General features: G+C 41.4%; 1 protein-coding gene across 1 annotated transcript; it reads left to right on the top strand.

The window, feature by feature from the left end:
* The first annotated feature begins 373 nt into the window (after positions 1–373).
* Positions 374–12,428, top strand: BMP2 (bone morphogenetic protein 2). Its single transcript, XM_047853697.1, has 3 exons — positions 374–963; positions 2,228–2,577; positions 10,418–12,428. The coding sequence occupies exons 2-3, from the start codon at positions 2,235–2,237 to the stop codon at positions 11,260–11,262; spliced, it is 1,188 nt and encodes a 395-aa protein (XP_047709653.1). The 5' UTR covers positions 374–963; positions 2,228–2,234; the 3' UTR covers positions 11,263–12,428.
* Positions 12,429–23,343: the final 10,915 nt, after the last annotated feature.

The following is a 23,343-nucleotide window of genomic DNA, read 5'->3' on the forward strand; positions in this document are numbered from 1 at the left end:
GCGCCCGGCCGTGCGCGCCACTGCGCCGTGGCCTCAGCTGCCCGGGCCGCGCCAGAGCCGAGGACCGGCGCGCAGAGCGCCGGGGAGCCGGGAGCCGAGCCGGAGCGCCGCGATGCCGATCACCTACTGCCGGAGCTCGGGAGCCTGCGACGCGCCGGCCGACGTGTGAGCGGACCCCAGGCTGGCCACAAAGCGCACCGCAGCTTGGCCCGGGGGCTAGGAGAGCTAGGGGAAAGCGCGGCCACCCGCCTTGGCGGCCCGGGACTCGGCTCCACTCGCCGGAGAATGCGCCCGAGGACGCCGGAGCGCCGGAGCCGCGGGGGTTTCAGCTGGCTAGCGCTAATGGGGGTGCGCTGGAGTAAGGCAGAGTGATGCGGGGGGGCAACTCGCCCGGCACCGAGATCGCCGCTGCGCCCTTGCCCGGACCTGGCGTCTCCCAGGATGGCTGCCCCGAGCCATGGGCCGCGGCGGAGCTAGCGCGGAGCGCCCGACCCTCGCCCCCCGAGTGCCGCAGCCGGCCCCGCGCGGGGCCACGCGTCCCTCGGGCGCTGGTTCCTAAGGACAACGACAGCACCAGCTTTTCCTCTCTCCCTTCCCTTCCCTTCCCCGCACTCCTCCCCCTGCTCGCTGTTGTTGTGTGTCAGCACTTGGCTGGAGACTTCTTGAACTTGCAGGGAGAATAGCTTGCGCTCCCCACTTCGCTTTGGTGCCTTTGCCCCAGCGGACCCAGCCTCGCCGTCTCTGAACCCCGCGCACCTCCACTCCGCCGCCGGGCCCGACCCCGAGACGCCGTTCCCTGCGCGAGGAGAAGGACTGCCCCGCCGGCACCCGGGAGGAGGAGGTGGCAAAGGAAGGGAACCCAGTCCCTGCGCCAGGTCCTTCGACCAGAGCTTTTTCCATGTGGAGGCTCTTTCAATGGACGTGTCCCCGCGTGCTTCTTAGACGGTCTGCGGTCTCCTAAAGGTAGAGGACGTGGGCCCCGGGCTGGGACTGGGGGGTTGGGCGCGGGGCCCGGGCGGCCCCTGCAGCCGAGCCCGTCCGGGGCTGGGCCTGGCCGGACGTAAACAGACCCCCTCCAGGTCCACGTGCTGCCGAGCCCCTGCGGGAATGCCCACATCCTACCGCCCCAGGCGACCGTCAGCCTGGCCCTCCTGGCTCGCACTCTTCCGCCCCTCCTCCCTTCCCTCTTTTCAGTATTTTATTAGGGCTGTTAACACTTAGATGACTTAAAAAAAAAAAAATCAAAGAAATCCCTTCGAGAAGGTGGCCCCTGGATTTCACCCGTTAGTTGCCAACCTTTACGCCCTACCATGGCCGTCTTTTCTCCCTTCTTCAAGTTTCTCAGGAAGACCGGCTTTCTACTCAGTCAAGTCCCATTTAGGAGAATACTAGAAGTTGGGGTTCTCTCTGTTTGTTTCCAAGAATGCGAGGGGGATAGTACTTCAATGTCACCTTCTACTGATACGTGAATTAATAGATATTAATTATTTACGTAACTCCAGGAATATACATGTGTATCTTGACTGCATGGGGGAGGGGGGAGGGCGAAGGGGTTGCAGTGGCCTGTCCTGACACCTCGGAGGTTAGAGGCAGGGGTGGGGGGGCACAAGTTGCAAGTGGCTTGGGAGGTTGTGGCCTTGAGTTATCTGGGTCTGGAAGTTATAGACTCTGTGTGTGTGTGTGTGTGTGTGTGTGTGTGTGTGTGTGCGCGCGTGTGTGTGTGTGTGTGTGCGCGCGCGCGCGCGTGTATCAGGAAGTTCTATACAGTGCCTCTAAGGAAGTCACATGCACCATTAGTGCGTGTTTATATTCGAGCTGGGCAATGTGTTTGGGTTTGTTTAGGGAACAGAGAGGTGTCAGACCAAGCGGTGGTTTCCCCAGGTTCCCTGCACTGGCTGTCAGCGCCAGTGTCACAGAAAAAAGGTGACAGTCATTGATTCTGCTGTGTGTGTATGTGTGTGTTATGTATGTATGTGTGTGTGCAAGTCGTGTCAGATGGGTGAGAGTGGGATGGAAGAGGAAAAGCCTTCGGGCTCAGGAACTCGGGGCTTTTTATTCTCCCAAACGTTCAAGCTTCAGCCCCTTTGAAGTATCCCCACGAGTGTTGCAAACCAAGTGGGCACCCTGGAGGAGGAGGCAACAGACCGAGCGGGAGCTGGGGACGCGGGGGCGGAAGGGGTGAGGGTTGGGCGGGGAACTCGGTGACTCACGTCGGCCCTGTCCGCAGGTCGACCATGGTGGCCGGGACCCGCTGTCTTCTAGCGTTGCTGCTTCCCCAGGTCCTCCTGGGCGGCGCGGCCGGCCTCATTCCCGAGCTGGGCCGGAGGAAGTTCGCGGCATCAACTGGCCGCTCCTCGTCCCAGCCCTCGGACGAAGTCCTGAGCGAGTTTGAGTTGCGGCTGCTCAGCATGTTCGGCCTGAAGCGGAGACCCACCCCCAGCAGGGACGCCGTGGTGCCCCCCTACATGCTGGACCTGTATCGCCGGCACTCGGGCCAGCCGGGCGCCCCCGCCCCCGACCACCGGCTGGAGAGGGCAGCCAGCCTCGCCAACACCGTGCGCAGTTTCCACCACGAAGGTGAGGTGTGGAGTTGAGAGTGGGGGCGGAGATGCGGGCGGAGAGTCACCTCCCAACGCTCCCCACCGTGGGTTGAGCGTTGGCATCCCTGGAAAGGCAGCTTGGCCAGGACTCCGCAGACGTTTCCATTCTTGACTTTGTAAGAACCTTTCGGAACCTGGCTTTAACGCACTGCCTGTGTGGTTCGGGAGCCAGGGATTCCCCGTTGGTAAATCCGCACCCTTTTCCTGGCTTGCAGCCAGAAAAGCGACTCCTCCTCCAGGAACTGGAGAGAAATCAAGTGATGGGGAAGATGAGGGCAAAAGGCATGCCCCTAGTCAGCCAAACGTGCAAGAATTTCATAGGGGGAGAATGGAAAGAAGGGGGGCAGGTTGGGATCTCTTTAAGTCTGTTTGGAAGCCCTTGCCCTGTAAATCTGCTTCCCCTGCTTAAGCCAGGGTTTTAGGCCAGACACAGCCAAGGGCAGAATTTTCAGAGATACTATTGAAAAATCAAACCCCGGGCCCCAAAGTCTTTCTAATTTACAGTTGATCTGGGCCTGCTTTGGAAGATTTGGAATCCCTATCTAATCCCCGTGGGAGATCAATCCCACAATCAATCTTATTGTTTCCACAATGACTTTCTTGTTTTGTGCTTAAATCTGAGATGAACTCCCTAGTAGAGACAAGGCAAGCCTTCAGATAAAAGTTTTGCAGCAGCTGCCTGGTTTTTTTTTTTTTCATGTGCATTGAAATGTGGATTTTTTTTTCTTTTATGGTACTGGATGTGGTTTTCCTAAGGTAGGATATTTCTGCTTGTTTCATCAGAAAAACGTTTAGTGGATTTGAAATGTCTTAGAGCAGCTATTGACATCTGTTGTACCCAAGTTAGAACAATTAGTAAAAATATGTTTCACTTTAGTTCTTTTTCTACACTTTTAAATGCCACTTTGGCTTAATACATTCCAAATCGAGAACTGGTTTCCTCAAATACTAGAGAATGGTCCCAAGCTGTGTATCAGACAGCAGCCACTTGTAGGTTACTGGAGACTTGGGAGTAAAGCTCCCTTTTTCTTGCCTAGCCCTGTTGAGGTGGTAAATTTCAAGTGGAAATCTGTGATCTGTTGTAAACAAATAAGAAATGTTACAGCCAGGCCTTTTCTGCCAGTGTGAAGGGCGACTACACTTGTGAGAACAGCACTTGGCATTGGGAAGAAGTCCCAAAGGCAAGTTGCATAACAAAACGTACTTCATCAAAGCAGCTGTATGTTCTGAAGGGGACACTGAATTGATAATCAGTTCATTTTTCAGCATGTTTCCAAGTGAGGTGCTTTTTGCAGTAGCAATCCAATGGGAAAAGACAGAAGATAGCCTTCTACTCCCTCAGGAGTCATTCACTGAAGCGGAGGTTGTCTGTTGTCATATGTAGAAATGTTTTCATTCCTGTACATTCTGTCAATATAACCTTGGGATGATTATAGATGCAACTCGTCATTCCCAGCTGATGCTGCTTAGAACTGTTTTTCTGCATAGAAAAGTAACAAGAATAGCTATTTCAGCCACCTCTCATGGACATTTAGCCTGGAATCATTCTTAACTTTATTTTTAAGGCCAGGAAGGTATTGTGTGCCTCTTCTAACTTAAAAGGAAGAACATTTAAGTCTTTTGACACCTAAAACATTGAGTTGCAGGATTCCATCAGTGAAGTCTGTGCCTTTCTCCTTCTTCCTCTAGAAGTGGCTTCATCAAAACTAAACAGGCTACAAATTATTTGAGTGTTATTTTAGCTTAAATAGCATGCTTGAGTTTATAAGTCAGAATTTATATCTTTAAAAGCATAAATGTTATGTGCAAAATAATACAGAAGTTACCAACCTGCTTAAAGTCAATTTATAGTAATGTCAGATCTTAGTGCAGTTAGATGATACAGAAAAGCCATGTAATTTTTGCCTCAAATTTCATCAAATCCATTTCTTTTCTTGTTATGACTAGTATATCACTATTGGACCACATAATGCACTTTTTGAAGCCATTTCATTTTGTTGTTACCCAGAATTTGGTTTTTATAAACATCCTTGTGCCGTGCGTGGCACCAAAAATCTTCTAATAAACCATGCAATTAAGGCAGCTGGCTTCAGAGCAGAACTTGGCTCATGCTGCCTCAATGGGCATTTGTTTGGTAGAGGAGTAAGGGCTCGATTCCAGGAATTACCTGTTGGTTTCATTTGTGGGTGAGATCTGGATGATTTGGTGAACTTACAACACAAGAGATATCATGGTTTTTACATCTCAACCACTGTATGAAGATAATGGGACCACATGGTAGGCGATCTGAGACAAAAATTACCTGTTGTCATTTCTCCTATTAAACTTGGCCTAGTCCTCTGTACAATACTTTTCACTCAGGAGAGCCCAAGTGCTGCAATAATTTTCTCTTTTTCAGTCATTAAAAAGTGCTTTGGCCACATAGACCTTGCACTACTGCCACTGAGGATAGAAAAATCACTTCTCCAACTGGAAAGAGTGTTCTGTGCTTGCTGTAGTTAGAAACACATTGAAATTGGTTGCTTTCATTGGCCCTGCAAAAAGTCTCTATGCTTTCCTGTCAGGAGGGAATACAGAAGGACCATGTGCTTGCTCTCTAGACCCTGAAGGACACAGACTTCTTTTTGCATGAAACAATGGAATTATGACTAAAGGCTTCAAATAGAGATTAGCCCTTTTCCCACAAATGTAATTATCTTGAAAATATCCAACCATTACCCTGTGAGAGAGAACTTGTATCATAAATGCCCAGTGTAAGCACAGGATTTGGCACGTACAGCCCACAAACCAGTGCTTACCTGATGTGCTTTCCTAGGATCCCCAGGTGTTTAGTCTTGTGAAGAAAGGCCCCATCGAGTAGAACAGGCATTCTCTTTAGAAATCCTCATGGAGATTGAGGATTTGGTGCCCAATAATTGTTCTTACGCTAATATTTTCTGTCCTCTTTTAGTGGCTCCTGTGTATTCTTCCTTGATCCCTTCTCATTGAGCTATTTTGTCTTTTTCTTAGACTTGCCTTTGTGTATTTCACCAAGTAGTCAGAGGACAGTAAGAGGGCACATGACCATTCCAAGGGCGTTGGAGTTAAGGGTGGGCAGAAGCCAGATCAGGGTCAGTGAGGATGACCATACTTTCCCTATATTTGCCATTTCTTTTGTTATCTTTTTTTTTAAGACTGTTTCCTTTTAACCTTTTTATCTTATATTATTTTCTCCTTGATGTATCAATTTTCTTGCCCTTATTTTATATTCTAGAAAGTAGTGTTTCTTATTCTTTGCTACTTTCACTGAAGGGCAGTGATTTCCAACCATACTGATTAGCTACAGCATTCCCAGGTTAATAGTCATTTTTGGTCCAAAGAATGTTGCAGACTTCTCAAAACTTAATGATAACTCACTTTTTTGCTAAATTCCCCATTCTTTAGGACAAAAAGGCAGCTGCAAAATATCAGTGGTTCCAAATAAAATCTGCATGACCGAGTAGTCTGTGCCACTTTACTTTCCTGATCTTTAGTTCTTTCTTCTTTCCACCATACTTGGGTGGTAGTATATTTCTATCCCCTTTGGTGGGGAAAGAACTCACCCTATGGTTATTATTGTATTAAATTTAAAGTTTCCCCTGATGGCTTTGACTTTTGCTTGAGTTTTTGACTCTTCCCTCATGTTAGGTAGTGTCATCTAGTGGCCAGAAACTTGGAAACTACAGTAGACTCAAGCTCATAACCCTGCTCTTCATTTACTAGCTCTGTGACCTTAGGAAAGTCACAACAACCTCTGTGAGGTCCAACTATTTCATTTCCAAAATGGAGATAAGAGTTCCTCTCTAATTGATCCGTTATGAGATAATTCATGTCAAAGATCTTAGTGTCAGATATGGCACAAAGAAGCATTAAGCACACTAATTACATTATCATGATGATTTATTTCTCTTATGTCCTATATTCCCCCTTGTCTAGGGAAGAGGAAGCCAGAGGGAACCCAGTGTGGCTAAGAGAATTCAGCCTCATCTTTTGTTATTTTGATGTAGATGAATAATTGACAGTGTATATGATTAAGTTAGAACTTCACTTTTAGAGGAGAGGTCAAATGTCACTGGTGCCTTATTTTTCTTTACCAGCCCCACATTTTTGCAGCCATAGCTCCATCTGTTTAGATAAGAACTTAGAGGTTTAGAAGTTCAGGTCTAAACTTCACCCATATGAGGACTTTAAGAAACAAAACAGATGAACATAAGGGAAGGGAAACAAAAATAATATAAAAACAGGGAGGGGGACAAAGCATAAGAGACTTATAAGTATGGAGAACAAACAGAGGGTTACTGGAGGGGGTGTGGGAGGGGGGATGTGCTAAATGGGTAAGGGGCATTAAGGAATCTACTCCTGAAATCATTTGTTGCACTATATGCTAACTAATTTGGATGTAAATAAAAAAATTAAATTAAAAATAAATAGAAATAAATAAATAAATAAATAAATAAATAAATAAATGTCTAAAATAGGCCGAAATAACCAAAGCCCTTGACAAATTCAGCTTATTCAACAAGAGAATTAACAACTATATAAGCCTCCAAAAAGCATACATCACCTATTTTGGTAAATATATTTTCAGAATCTCTAGGCTTGGTATGATGATTTTCAGCTTTTTTTCCTTTTCCTTTACTTTATTTGAAATAGGTTTTGATTTTTCTACCCTCAAGAATTAATTCATTCCTTGCAGATCAAAGGACATGGTGGTAGGTGCCCCAAACTTGAATAGTATTTTTTTCCTGGGTTTGGGGTTTTCTGTGACCTTCTGACTTGCCTCTGTAGCCTGAATCTACAGGGGCATCACCACAGCATCCTTTGTATTAAGGACAAATAGGGGTTCTTGATGAAGCTTGGCAAGTCAGGGAAAGGTCTTCACATTACTTCACAGTACTGTTGTTTAATAGTGCTGTTCTTCCCTTTGGTAAGGTTGCTAAATGATATCCTTTTTTGCCACATAACCTCCAGTGAGATTTTGAAGTGTGTTAAATTGCTGGCTTTTTTTTTTTTCCCTGTCAAATCAAATCTGGTCAAACGGTGGCAATTTTATATGATTCAGTCTTACATATATCTTCGGGAGGGTTATTCTGTTTTATTCCTCTTCTATACCCATCTTTACTCATTTTACCTGTCTTTCATGCTGGTCTTGGTGATTGCCCCTTCATTATCATCCACTGGCTGTGTGTGCGTGTGCGTGTGCGTGTGTGTGTGTGTCCATGTGTCTGTGTATGTTCATTACTTCTTTCTTTTTCATTTATGGATTTGGATTCAGAGTTTTTGTTTGGTATTTCTCTGGACACCTTCTTATGACAGCTGTTCAGCAAATGCCCTGAATAATTTGCCTTTCCTTCCTCCTCTTTAAAAGAAAAGAGAGCATTCTTAGGTGTGCTGGTTATCAGAGAAGTCAGTAGCTCAAACCAGATGTGGCCTTATGTCATTAAATCTGGGGGACATTGCTGAGTTTTATGTCACTCCTTTTTTCTTTGGTATCTGTTGGCTTCTCTGCTGAAAGAACGCCTTCAGTGGAAACATTGGAGGGCTCCTGAATTAGAGGAAAGGAAAGAAGCTAAACACAATCCTTGATACTTGTTGGAGCCACTAAGGAGAGCCCTGATCTGATTGGTGTTGAAAATAGTGCCTGGTCCGAAGTACCATTAGCTTAGAGTGAGGTTTAGAGTGTGGATGGCTCCCCAAAGGTATTCCTGACAGGTGTAGACTGGCAGCGACGAGGGGACCATGGAGGGTTTACTTCTCGTCCTGATAGCCTCCACATCCCAAATAGATGAGCTTTGGAAGATCTTTCTGTTCCATGGGCCCACCTCTTACTCCTTGGCCAACACTAGTGTTTCTTCTCATTTTTGTATTATTTGACCAAAAGTCACTTTAAAATATGCTCCTGGAATTTACACTTGAATGTGAAAAGCATCCTTTAAAATCTTGACCCCCTAGGGGTAGTCCATGAGCTCCCAGCATCACCTCACTTGGGAGCTTGCTAGAAAAAAAAAAAGAGGTTAGAGTGGGAGAGAGCCAAAGCATAAGAGACTGTTAAAAACTGAGAACAAACTGAGGGTTGATGGGGGGTGGGAGGGAGGAGAGGGTGGGTGATGGGTATTGAGGAGGGCACCTTTTGGGATGAGCACTGGGTGTTGTATGGAAACCAATTTGTCAATAAATTTCATATATTAACAAAAAAAAATGCTGAATCGCAGGTTCCACCCAGGCCCACTGAATCAGAATCTGCATTTGGAGATTGAAGGTGTCTTAGGAGTTTTGTGTGAAGACTAAAATTTGAGAAGCATCACATTAAAGCATTACTCCGTAACTTCTTGTAAACTGTCCTTCTTGAACTTGGCACTTCCACTTACCTTGCCTTGATGAATGGTGATTTGATGATGAAGGTTTACACAAGTAGAACCTTTGAGTGAGTGATCTGAAGTGATTCTGCTCTGCTAACACATCTAGATTCTCTGTGTTCAGCTTATAGCTATTTGACTTAGGGGAAATACAACCATGATTTCCTCTTATGAGAATGATAGGGCCAAACAGATTTTGGTAGCACTTAGGTTGGATCCTGAATGAAGCAGGTTAGGTTTTTAGATAATGAAAGGGCAAGGATGTGGTAAAGCTAGAAGAAAATAAACCCAAATGGCTCAAATCATATTGATATTTACTGCCATTTTAATGATAACATGTACGTTTGATGATTTGCAGACAAAAACATTCAAGGTGCTATGGTATATTTTATTGTTTGCTTGGAAAACAGTACTCCTTAAAATTTAAATTCAGGAATCTTAAATCAGAAAGACATTTTATGCACAGCCCACTTCAATGGCTGTTTTGAAATGATGATAGTAGATATAGAATGTTTATTCTGTAATAGGATGACATTATCCCTTATGTCACAAATATAATGGTATTTTTGTAAATTTTCATAATTTTTTTGGTTTTGTGTCTATTTGGTAGGTGTATGTTTTTAATATGGCTTATTATTATTTTTATAAGGACAAAGGAATTAAAAACAGAAGAGAGTCCTTTTTTTCCCCCCAAAAGTATCTAAAATGAGATTTGGCTTTTGAGGTCATAAGGAGGTGAGAGAACAGACAACAGTTGGGAAGTTCCTTCTCTTGAAATTGTCTGGCCTTAATTACTACGGGTGTCGTAGTACCACCCTTATGCTTCCAAAGAAGTCGATCCCTGTAAATGCCTTTGTCTCTGGACTTGGAGTAAAATAGTAGGGTGTGCTTTGCAAAATGTCATCGTTGATGTTGAGTTTCAGACTCTTTAATTAGGAAACTGAAATCTGTATATCGAGATTTGTAAATCATCTAAATTGCAGAGTAATGATTTAGAATACCGCTTAAGGGATTGACATTAAAGCCTTTTTCTTTTTAAGAAATGCAATAATTTCCTCAAATCCTCACTCATTAGACCTCTACTAACTATAGTGCTGACTTTTTTTTTTTTTGCCCTAAAGTCTGTGAATTCCAAAGAAATGCTTCACCATTTCCCCCATTATTATAGCCACCTGGAAGCAGTATTCATGTATTGGATTAAAAACATAATAATGAATTGTGAAGTTTTGCTTCATGGTGTGCATGTTGACATAAACACACAGAAAAAGGAGGATTCCTTTTTATTGAAAGGGGAATTTTTATTTTCTGGTTGCAAACTTTTACATGGGTTGAATCAAACCCTGAAATGAGGTTTACAAATTCTCATATATCATCAGATTGTTGTTACTTATTTTACTGAATGAGTTTTTTCTTCTCCTTTTCCACCTTTCTCTATCAAATTAGAATCTGTGGAAGAACTGCCTGAAATGAGTGGAAAAACAACCCGGAGATTCTTCTTTAATTTAACTTCTATCCCCACCGATGAGTTTATCACCTCAGCAGAACTTCAGGTTTTTCGGGAACAGATGCAGGAAACTTTGGAAAACAATAGCAGTTTCCATCACCGAATTAATATTTATGAAATTATAAAACCTGCAACAGCCAACTTGAAGTTCCCTATGACCAGACTTTTGGACACCAGGTTGGTGAATCAGAACACAAGCAGGTGGGAGAGTTTTGACGTCACCCCTGCTGTGATGAGGTGGACCGCACAGGGACTCACCAACCACGGATTTGTGGTGGAAGTGACCCACTTGGAGGAGAACCAAGGTGTCTCCAAGAGACACGTCAGGATTAGCAGGTCTTTGCACCAAGATGAGCACAGCTGGTCACAGATCAGGCCACTGCTAGTAACTTTTGGCCACGACGGGAAAGGGCACCCTCTCCACAAAAGAGAAAAGCGTCAAGCAAAACACAAACAGCGCAAACGCCTTAAGTCCAGCTGTAAGAGACACCCTTTGTATGTGGACTTCAGTGACGTGGGGTGGAATGACTGGATCGTAGCTCCCCCAGGGTACCATGCCTTTTATTGCCACGGGGAATGCCCTTTTCCCCTGGCAGATCACCTGAACTCCACTAATCACGCCATTGTTCAGACGTTGGTCAACTCTGTTAATTCTAAAATTCCTAAGGCATGCTGTGTACCAACGGAACTCAGTGCTATCTCCATGCTGTACCTTGATGAAAATGAAAAGGTCGTATTAAAGAACTATCAGGACATGGTTGTGGAGGGTTGTGGGTGTCGTTAGCACAGCAAAATAAAATAAATAAATAAATATATATATATATTTTAGAAAAAAGCAAAAAAAAAAAAAAACCAAGTTGACACTTTAATATTTCCCAATGAAGACTTTATTTATGGAATGGAATGGAGAAAAAAAAACAGCTATTTTGAAAATATATTTATATCTACGAAAAGAAGTTGGGAAAACAAATATTTTAATCAGAGAATTATTCCTTAAAGATTTTAAAATGTATTTAGTTGTACATTTTATATGGGTTCAACCCCAGCACATGAAGTATAATGGTCAGATTTATTTTGTATTTATTTACTATTATAACCACTTTTTAGGAAAGATAGCTAATTTGTATTTATATGTAATCAAAAGAAGTATTGGGTTTGTACATAATTTTCCAAAAATTGTAGTTGTTTCCAGTTGTGTGTATTTAAGATGAAAAGTCTACATGGAAGGTTACTCTGGCAAAGTGCTTAGCACATTTGCTTTTTTGCAGTGCTACTGTTAAGGTCACAAGTTCAAGTCCAGAAAAAAAAAAAAAAAGTGGATAATCCACTCTGCTGACTTTCAAGATTATTATATTATTCAATTCTCAGGAATGTTGCAGAGTGGTTGTCCAATCCATGAGAACTTACGTCCTTATTAGGTGGAATATTTGGATAAGAACCAGACATTGCTGATCTAATATCGAAACACTTTCCTACCCCTTAATTTGCAGAAAGAATAAAGCAGGACCAATAGAAATAATTGGGAAAATGATGAACCTGCAGGAAAGTGAATGATGGTTTGTTATTCTTCTTTCCTAAAGTAGTGACCCCTTCAAAGGGGCTGGTCTGGCCAAAGTATTAAATAAAACATAAGATTTCTTTGTTATTAATATTGTGGTCATGTATATTTAAAATTGATATATAATGGCTCTCATGAAGAATTGGAAATTGATTTGTATTTAACTTTTACCTCATCTGGGAGCTCTTTATGCTCAGAAGGGCCCAGTTTTCTAAATTTGTCCAACACACAGAAAAATTGTGCCCATCATGTTTTCTGCCCACTGCCTATTCTCTGTTCGATCAGCTTGCTTTTCTTTCCAAGGTTATGTGTTTGAACACATTTCTCCAAATGTTAAACCTATTTTAGATAATAAATATCAGAGCTCTGGCATTTCATTTTATAAAGTCCAACCTGTAAGAAAATGGTGCATTTGTACAGCATTCATGATGATTACCTTGTGTTTGCATTTTTTTGTTTCTGAAGTTACTCATTTTGGAGGGAGGTGGGGAAAAGGGAAGGAATGGTTGGAAATTTGCAAGAAAGTCACTTGATAATTCATATTTGCCTCAAAGGAATTACCAATGATTTAGTATTTCACATGAACGTCTTTGGGGGTTCATGATTTAAGAGAAAGATTTAAGAGAAAAACCAAAGCTCCAAAACAAGCAAAACCTGGGGAACCCAAGATAAAGTTTCAGAGATGATATCCCATGCAACAGAGGCAACGGTGCCAAAAAATTAGAAAGGGAAAGTGTCTGAGATCAGCTTCTGCAAGGACATCTGCCAATTGGATGGAAGCCCAAACAGAATGAAGTCAAATTAGGCCGCTCAGAGTGAACTCTCACAGTGGCAGAGCTTCTGTGCTCTTGTGTTGAAATCAGACCCAAAGAAGGGTTCGGTGGGTATGTTTGTATGGCCAGGGGACCCACAACTCCCCACTGTTGTACTGGAAGTATTTTAGGTCAATTTCTAGGGCTCTGTGTCACCTCTGATCCTGCTGTGATTGGTGAGGCCTGGTTCTAAACTTTCCTAGCCTTCTTGGAATTGGCTGAAAAAATCGCATGCTCATAAAGGAACAGACTGTTACAATCAGATTCTCCTCAGGAATTAACTTGGAATGGATATAGTAACATTTTGATTGTGATAGATTTAACCCTTGTCTTGAGATTGCGTAGATTATGTTTTTAAATTTATGCTAGTTATCCTTTACTCCTTCCATTTTTAAAAACCTTTCCATTCCTTTTTAGCCCTATCCCTGTTGCTTTTGGGTGAGAATCATTAGTCTTAGGTGAGAATCATTAGTCTTAGAACCAAGTTTGGAGGGCATGATGGTCTCTCCTCCAGCCATCCTTCACCCTTGTTTGCCATGGATAGGAGGGACAACGTGCACTGTCTTAACATCTTAAGAAATAATAACCATGTTTTCTCATCTCCAAATACTCTAGATGAGAGTGAGATTATAGTACAAGAGTTTCCAGCCATTTGGCAATTCAATCCATTCTTTTCGATTTTTCTGCTTCATTGGTTCTGATTTTCTTTGTTAAAATGGTTTTCAATGGTATCGATTCATATGTGTTCTCTTGCATGTTTTATACGTATATAAAATAGACACAAACGTAAATATACACACGTAATATGTAATATGTATAAAAACATATGAAAATATGTGATATATATTACATATGTCTAGATGATGGTATTTATAGCTTCAGTTTAGTTGAGGACTCTGACCTTGGCAGTTCATTTGAGAAACAGAATATTCTTACATACATTCTACATTCTTACAGACCTTTTGGCTCACATTTTTCATTCTGAGAAAAAGTGTCATAACTCCATGACATGGAATCTTTTGAATCCTCAGTGACTATTCTGTAGGAATCCTTGAATCCTTTTACAGTTGGCTTTAAAAAAATGTATCAGTTTCTGAATTTTGGAGGATCGCCTTTCAAAATTGATTAAATTGTGTCATCTGTTTTTGTGCTTGTCTGGGCTGTGTGCTCGCCCTGGCATGGTTTCAACCTGTATGGCAGGTCCCAATTGCTCTGTTCATTTTTTGCATTCAAAATTGGGGTGGGGGAGGGTGAAAGTTTACAAATTTATCTGTGCTTCCACCTTCTCTTAATTTGTACTCCAATTGCTACTTTAAATTGTACCTCAAGAGGCCAAGATTATCACTAGATAATCTAAACGTTCCATGTCTTTTCCCTCAATTTTTTATTGGAGATGGAGAAATCATTTGTGCAACTCAAAGCACTTTTTAAAAGAGTGTGTTTCTATTCTGCAGTCATATTAGTGTTAGATGCCACAACCCCCAATCTGTTATAAGGCAAAAGAAACATAACCTTGCAATAAAGAATAATTTAAGTGTAGAATAAGTATGATATACGTGGGCGATTACAAAGAAGTAAGATTGCTCTATTCCTCTCCTTGCCTTCTTTTTTTTTTTTCAGGGGGCAAGTAGGGTGAGATGGATAAAATGCAAGTCTGCTTTACTCAGGTAAAATGCTTTTCCTTTTTTCTCTACTTTGTTGCCATAAGTTACAACTTTACTATATTCTTCGGGGCAGAGTTTTTGACTATCTCCCTCCTGTGCAAATTTCAAAGTGAATTTCTACCTAACTTGGGGGACTGATGCTCTAAATAAAACATCTTAGATTTTAATGTGCATACGATTCACCAGTACTGCCTCAAGGGGAATATAAGTTGATGTGTATACAGACCCCTTGGGATCATAACATAGGTTCTGTTTCAGTGAAACTGTGGTGGGGCCTGAGAGTCTGAATTTCTGAGACGCTCCCAGGTGAAGCTGTTACCTCTGGCCCATGGACTACACTTTGAGTAGCAAGGCTCTGATAATTCTTTCTCAATCACAACGGCAGAAAGTTGCACTGAGTTTAGGCCCCTCTCTAAGAAGTAGCCATTAAAGGAAAAAAACAAAACCTGTGTACAGGATGGTATTTGAATACATTTCACCATATCTGAAATGATGTTCTACATATTTTTTTCAAAGGCATTCTTTTCCCCCACAAGATGACTGGCAATTTTGTGTTCCAGCCACCCTCAGACATGAAAACACTTGGTTGCTTATCTTGTAAAATCTGCTCTGCGTGCTTGCTTGGGCATGTACGCAGTCAGTTTAGTCAAATACATGTCAGTACATCTATGTGGATGGGGGAGCAGGTGCAAGCCCTTAACGTACTTTAAAAAAGTTTAACACTCAAGTCAGTCCACTGACTTGATCCTGTGTGATCTTAGTGCCAAGCGTCTGAGTTAAAAGTTTTCCCTTTGAAGGCAGCAAATAGATGTCATACATTTGAAGCATTTGTTTATACTAAAAATGATACTTGATTTTTTTTTTTAAGTTCTAAGGCAGTTCATTGTATAACACCACTGAGCCTAGAGGGTGATATAAAGCTTCGCAAGCTGGTATTTGAGATTAGATTTAATGGATACTGGAATTTGTGATGCTGCAGTTGGCTTCAAATAAGGTGGTGAGGTGAATGGGCTCAGGCTAGAAAAAGCAAAAGGAAGTGATTTCCCTCTGCAGTGGGGGTCAGCAAAGAAATATCTCTGTGTTGGTGCCTCCTTTTTAGCAAAATGTCCTATGAGGGTCATCTGTTTTGCAGCCTCGTTTTTACTTTTTAGGGGACTACTATTAAGATTTCTTATGGGCGCCTGGGTGGCGCAGTCGGTTAAGCGTCCGACTTCAGCCAGGTCACGATCTCGCAGTCCGTGAGTTCGAGCCCCGCGTCAGGCTCTGGGCTGATGGCTCAGAGCCTGGAGCCTGTTTCCGATTCTGTGTCTCCCTCTCTCTCTGCCCCTCTCCCGTTCATGCTCTGTCTCTCTCTGTCCCAAAAATAAATAAACGTTGAAAAAAAATTAAAAAAAAAAGATTTCTTATAAGCAGCACAGATTTGAATATTTGTTGAAATGCTGAGATGAATGAATTCCTAATCTTCAAACACACACACATATATATAAAAAATACATATAATACATATAAATAAATATATATATAAATATACATATTTAATACTAGACACATACATATATGTATATTTAATACTAGACACACTAATAATATGTCAACATATACTATATATATGTGCATAACATATATGTACACATATACATATATATTTTTCCCATATATCCAAAGGAAAAATCTTGATTTGCCCTTGTCTGGAGTCCATATGCTGAGTGTAGGGCACCTAGTGTTTTTGTTGTTGTTGGGTTTATCATTTCATTTATGTCTCTACATTTTGAATTGAGTTCCTCTGAGATGCTTAAGCGGTATGCCAGATGCTGACATGAACACCCACTTCAAGGCTGTGTTTGCCTTGTACCCTGGGCCCCACTCTAAGGCAGGGCCAGGAGTACATTATTGTTGTCGTGTGTTCTGATGGGGAGATCTCTCTGCAAACCACCGATTTGCTTAAAGCTTCCCTCATAAGGAGTGGGATCTCATCTGGACTGCATTTACACTGGAACCACTTGGCCACAACACTATGAGAGAATAATTATTGAACTATTTTACTGTACAACTATTTCCAAATTGTTGATTTTTTATTGATTTCAGGAGGCAAGCTAATTGCCCCCTGGCAACTTGATGTGAACGTTTAATGAAGATCAGGAAACAGAGTTTATGAAAAGCTTTTGTATAGTAACTGCAAAGTTTCAAGAACTGTTTTATACTTCCTGACAGTGCTGGGCCTAGCTTAATGGTTTGTTTTTATTACTTAAGAGTGTAAACCTTGCTTTAGCCCGGTGTGTGGAAACTATACCCTCATCCCGCATTACGCATTTTCAAGTTGCTTTTTACTCACTCCTGACTTCCTTTCCTGCCATCTACAATCAGGACTTTTTCTGTTTTAATTGTCTGAAAGGGAGTTTCTATCTTTGCACGCTGAGAATCTTAACACGCGCACACACTCATGAAGTTAAGTGTCTGTATTGTTTCACTTTGTTTTGGGTGGAGTTTCTTTTCGGCACTTGGTTGCTAGACAACCAAGCAGACAAAAGTTAAAGATTGAAAAGGCATTTTTAAAGATGTCGAATCTTGGCGGCTGAAGTATTTTATCTTTGTCTTAATATGGAAGGCTTAGTTTTCTTACCAGGTTACCCTTCCTTTTGTTGGGTAGAAGGCTGGTATCAGATTTTTTGAAGTCAAGCTCTTTAGGTATTATCTGTTTGAGAACTTTCTAAAGGTTTCCCCTTTGCTGGAACACACTTCCCACCTGAATGGACAAGAAATAGCTCAGTTTCCAAGGGTGTGTTTTAAATCATTAATAAAGTTGAACTTGAGCACTCAGCCACTTCAATTTTTGTGAGGCAAAGAGGTAGAGAAGAGATCACTTTTTGAGGCAACATTCAGAAACTCAAGACTTTGGTTTGTGGAGAACACTGGCTCTGAGAAGCTGCTTTTGCTTTTTCGGTGGATCTATTGGAAGTGTTTTTAAAAAATTCTTAAAAGCCTAATTTTAAATCAAAGTCATTTAAATTGCCCATTTCAGTAAGATGTTTCAGGAGTGTGTTATAAATACATGATCTTTATACATCTGCCAAGTTGGACGTGTGTTCACAAGTTCGTCTTGCATGTGTACACAATTTGTAGCTGACGTGCTTTCCTCATTCTGGGTCTGCCCCTTTCCCTTGTTCATCCTCTGAGATGCTGCCTTTCTGTCTCTCCTCTTCACAGGGTTCCCTATGCTGGAATTCAGTCAAATCCATGGAAAACTTTACCAACTTTACTGATTCATTTACAGGCAGGATTTCCTGGCATGGGGATCAAACAGGGAGTCCTGAAGTTTGTTCATCATAGCCTGTCTTGGAAACGAGGATCTTCTGAAGCCTGTCTGGCCTGTACATATAAATTTGACAAAATGTTCTCCTATAAAGAAAACTTACTACTGACTTAAAAATTGCTCAATCACTTGGTTTAACCAGTAAAGCTACAAGTCCTCACCAGCACATGAGTATTGTCAATATTATAAGGCACAATATTTAAAGACCAAAGCCCTGAAATGAATCAGGTTTCAAACCTCATGACAATCAATAGGTGAGCTACAAAGAAATAGGAAAATAGCCCCTGGAGAAGATTCTAGTATTTTCTAATCTCCTAGGATTAAGTGCGTGTTTGCTGCCTGAAGATAGCTTGGCTGAATAAAAGAAAATGGAGAACAATGGAGAACTTTGGGGTTATTCGTGGTTTAAAAAATTTACATATTTGTGCATATATATGTGTATATATATATAAGATCAATTATATATATATAAGATCAATTATATATGTGTGTGTGTGTATATATATATATATATATATATAGTCAATTGGTCAATGCAGCTTTCATGAGCAGAAGAGTGATTTTTAAATACTATCATAGCATAACAACTCCTTGGTGATGTTATGGAACATTTTGCCTGTGTGGAGAAGGGCTTAGAAGTTACTTTTGATGGCTCCCTTTTTATATACTTGGGAAGAAAGAACAGTTTTTCAGCTGAGGAATTCTATTTTTTAAAAATGTTTATTTATAGGGGCGCCTGGGTGGCGCAGTCGGTTAAGCGTCCGACTTCAGCCAGGTCACGATCTCACGGTCCGTGAGTTCGAGCCCCACGTCGGGCTCTGGGCTGATGGCTCAGAGCCTGGAGCCTGTTTCCGATTTTGTGTCTCCCTCTCTCTCTGCCCCTCCCCCGTTCATGCTCTGTCTCTCTCTGTCCCAAAAATAAATAAAAAACGTTGAAAAAAATTTAAAAACTGTTTATTTATATATTTTTGAGAAACAGAACATAGGGGAGGGGCAGAGAGAGAGGGAGACAGAGAATCTGAAGCAGGCTCCGCACTGTCAGCACAGAGCCTGACATAGGGCTCGAAGTCACTCAGATGGCAACCTGAGACTAACTTGAATGCTTAACTGACTGAACCACCAGGCCCTCCAACCTGAAGAATTCTAGAATCCATTTACAACAACAGCAACCCTAAAGAAAATATAACTCTGCCTTGTTGGGGAAGGTTATTGTTATATAATATAATGATATATATAATATGGAAGTGAGCTCCAGATCCTCTCTCTCTTTTGTGAGCACTTTTCTTGCCTGAATATTACTTTCACTGATGAGGCCAGGTTGAGGTCTGGATGTCAGAAGGATACTTCCTTTGTGCTTTTATTTAAAAATTTTTTTCAATGTTTATTTATTTTTGAGAGATAGAGACAGAGCATAAGTGGGGGGTGGGGGGAGGAGGAGAGAGGCAGAGACAGAGAGAGACACAGAATCCAAAGCAGGCTCCAGGCTTCGAGCTGTCAGCACAGACAAATTCACAAACCAGAGATCATGTCCTGAGCAGAAATAGGATGCTCAACTGACTGAGCCACCCAGGTGCCCCTCTTTGAGCTTTTGTTTAACCTTACCCCTTTATATACTTGTGGGTTCACTAAGGTAATTTTAAGGACACAGTGTGAAGGAGTAGAGGGAGTGTTGATAGACATTACTAAAGCATAATGATGTGCATTTTCATAGCATGGTCCTCAGTGTCCCAAACAGTTCCCATTCTCAGAACCATTAAAGTTAGAGGACACTGAAACTGTAACACTGCTGTTCATCTTAGGGCTATTAATTAAGGAACCTCCAGGGATGGGGACAAGTCCATGTATTACATGCCATTTCCAGGAAGTTCAGGGGGATGGCGATGTTTCAGCCCCATTGGTGTAAAAATAAGAACCTCCCTCCATGGCAGCTGTTGCCAAAACATAACTCTCAGGAAGGTGCTTGCCTTAGTAGATCTGTGAGGCTTTGACCTCTGGGTCCCAAAGGAGTTGGGACTTACAAGGCTGTCAGGCGATGAGGAAAGGTAAATGGTGGTCCTTCTCTGGCAGAAGTACAAATTGGTACTTTAAAAAAAATTTTTTTTAATGTTTATTTAATTTTTACAGAGAGAGACAGAGCATGAGTGGGGGAGGGGCAGAGACAGAGAGAGAGAGAGAGAGACAGAATCAGAAAGAGGCTCCAGGCTCTGAGCTGTCAGCACAGAACCCAAAGCAGGGCTCGAACTCACAGACTGCAAGATTGTGACCTGAGCCGAAGTTGGATGCTCAATTGACTGAGCTACCCAGGCGCCTCACAAATTGGTACTTTTAATTTGGTACCTATCACTTACCCAATCCTCAAAAAACCAATTAGAATTTTCCTACAGTTCTATTTTACATTCAGCTCTCTTTCTCTCTCCCTTCCTCTGGGTATCAGGACCTTCCATGGAGATAAGGAAATATGTTAGGTAAAGAGGAGCTGGAAAAGTCAACCTGATTGGAGAGGGAGAGGGATTTGGTCCTATGTCATCACAAACTTGAGAGTTTGTTGAACACAACTGAAACTGTGCTGAAAGTCTCTTCTAAGATGCCAACTTGGAGAAGGCACAAAATCCCATTGTTATTTTTCATTTCCATGGTGATGGGCTTGAGTTTTGGGAGAGGAGTAACTCCACAGACTTACCTTGTGGAAAATGCTTGTTGGGGGCGGGGGAGATATTGTTCTTCTCCTATTCACAACCCAGCTTCTGAGATGCTGGGGAGAAGGGCCGCTCCAGAGGGTAGGGGTGTGGTGGTGGGGCAGGGAGCAGGCAGCCAGTTGGCCTTCCTCAGAGTGTAAGCACAGAGCGAAGTGCTCTGCTTTGCAGCCAGAAACAGTGATTCATTTGATTTTAATTTTGACGTTAGCATTTTTCTCATGACTCATTTGATAATTTCATATGGAATTTAAAAGGCTGAAACAGTTATTTACTTTTTAGGAACTTAAAACATTCACTGGGTAGAACACAGTATTATCCTCTGAAACAGAAGATGCCCTTAAGACTTCATTAAAAAAAAAAAGAGGGGGCATTACTCCCATCTTTCCCCTCCCAGCTCCAACATAAGTCTCTACCATAGATGATCTTCTCACTAATGTTGACCGACTGTCAGACTGTCAGGCAGACTGTTTCATCTTAATGTTTTCCTTATCTTGACTTCCTTTCATCACCATATAGGAGATTTGCTGTAGGTATTTTTAAAAAGATGTTTCCTTATCACATTGAAGAAATTCTCCTCTATTTCTGTGTTTTGAGAGCTTTTAACACGCATGAAAAATGCATTTTACGCTTCAATGGCTGTGATCAATGATTTTTCTGTTTTAGTCTGTTAATATGGTACATTACATTGATTTATTTTCAAATATGCAGTCAGCCTTGTATCACTGAAATAATCCCTACTTGGTCATGGCACAATAGTTTTTATACATTGCTGAATTCTATCTGCTAATGTATTATTAAAAATTTGTGCATTCATATTCATGAGGGATATTGGTCTACAGTGGGTTTTTTTTTGTACTATTTTGGTCTGGTTTTGTTATAAGGATAATACTGGCTTCATGGAATGAATTAGAAAGTGTTCCTTCTTGAATTTTCTGGAAGAGATTGTATAAATTTGGCTTTAAGTCTTTGAGCATTGGTAGAATTCTTCAGTGAACATCTGGGTTGAAGATTTCTGCAGAGATTTTTAATTATGAATTCAATTTCACTTTTTAAAGTAGTTCTAGGGTTATTCAAATTACCTATTATATTAATTAGATGATTTATGATAGTTTGTGCTTCTGAGGAATTGGTTCACTTTATTTACATTTTCAAATATATGTGTAGAGATGTTTGTAATATTCCCTTATTCTTTTGGTGTCTGGAGGGTCTATAGTGGTATCTTGTTCTACTGTAGATAATATTAGTTATGCCTTTTCTCTTTTTTCTTTGTCAGTCTTGCTGAGGTTTGTAGAGGTTTGTAGATTTATATTCAAAGAACCAGAATTTCTGCTCATTGATTCTCTAATTTTTTCCTGTTTTCAATTTCATTAATTTCTATTCTTTGTTATTTCCTTCCTTCTTATTTGGGTTTATTTTTGCTCTTCATTTTCTGTGGTCCTGAGGTGAGAGCTTAGTTCCTTTATTGATTCAAGACTTTTCCTCTTCATGAAAGCAATCTAGTACTACGATATTTCCCTCTCAACACTACTTTATCTATGTCTTGCAAATTTTGATATATTTTCATTTTCAAGGTTTTTTTTTTTTCAGTGAGAATTTCCCTTTGACTCAGCGTTTATTTAGAAGTGTTGTTTAGTTTCCCAGGGTTAAAATATTTTCTTTCTGCCTTCCGAATGCTGTTGATTTCTAGTTTGATTACATTGTGGTCAGAGAACATACTCTATACAATTTCAAATCTTTTAAATTTGTTGCCATTTGTTCTGTGGACAAGTTTGGTCTATCTTGGTATATATCATGTGAAGAATTGAAGTTGATGTGATTTCTGCTGTTGTGTGGAGTGTTCTGTGAATGACTTTAGAATTTGTTGGTTGATAATGTTGTTGGATTTTCTAAATCCTTGCTGACTTTCTGTCTGTTTATTCTATAAATTACTGATAGAGGGGTGTTGAAGTATTCAGCTATAACAGTGGATTTTTCGATTTTTTCTTTTAGTTCTATCAATTTTTGCTTTAAATATGCATGCACATAAAATATACAGCATCATATTATCTTTTTTTTCATCTTTTTACTTTCAACCTACCTAAATCTTTATATTTGAAGTTACTTTCTTGTAGGCAGCACATAGTTGGGTCATATTTCTCAATCCACTCTGCAAACCCTTGTCTTTTAATTGCTACGACATCTTTTTAATGACATGTAATACATGGTTGATAATTGCCTACGTCTTCCTTTTTATTATTTCTCTTTGCTCTCATTGCCTTTTATTTTCTTTCTCCTGCCTGTCTTGAACATTTTTTAGAATTCTATTTTATCTACAGTTTGTGTGTGTGTGTGTGTGTGTGTGTGTATGTGTGTGTGTGTGTGTGTGTGTGTGTGCATCTCTTTGTAAAAGGCATTTTTGGTATATAACTCTGTACTACAGAAACTAAAGTGAAGAAATCTTACCTCCCCTCAGGTGCCTTTACCCATCTCCGCTGAGAACATGGGTGTCCCAAATAATTTCTCTGCATTCATTGCCAACCACATTAGACAAGGTTACAATTTTTGCTTCAATCATTAAAACGTAATTTAGAAAAGTCAGGAAGAGAAGGACAGTTGATTGTGCTTAACCCATATATCTGTTCCTCCTGTGGACCTTTTTCATTGCTGACATCCCAGGAGTCCTTTAATCACTACGTGGGTTCACAGCTGCAGCCTGGGAGGCGGCTGGATGCGCATGCGCACTGAGAACGGCGCGCGGCGCCCTAGAGAGCAGGAGGCCCATAGAGTTCTCGGCCACGGCAGCGGCTGCTGCGGTAGCAGCGGCAGCAGCAGCATGGCAGCAACTC

This window comes from Prionailurus viverrinus, chromosome A3 (genome assembly GCF_022837055.1).
Source record: "Prionailurus viverrinus isolate Anna chromosome A3, UM_Priviv_1.0, whole genome shotgun sequence".
Taxonomy (NCBI): Eukaryota; Metazoa; Chordata; class Mammalia; order Carnivora; family Felidae; genus Prionailurus; species Prionailurus viverrinus.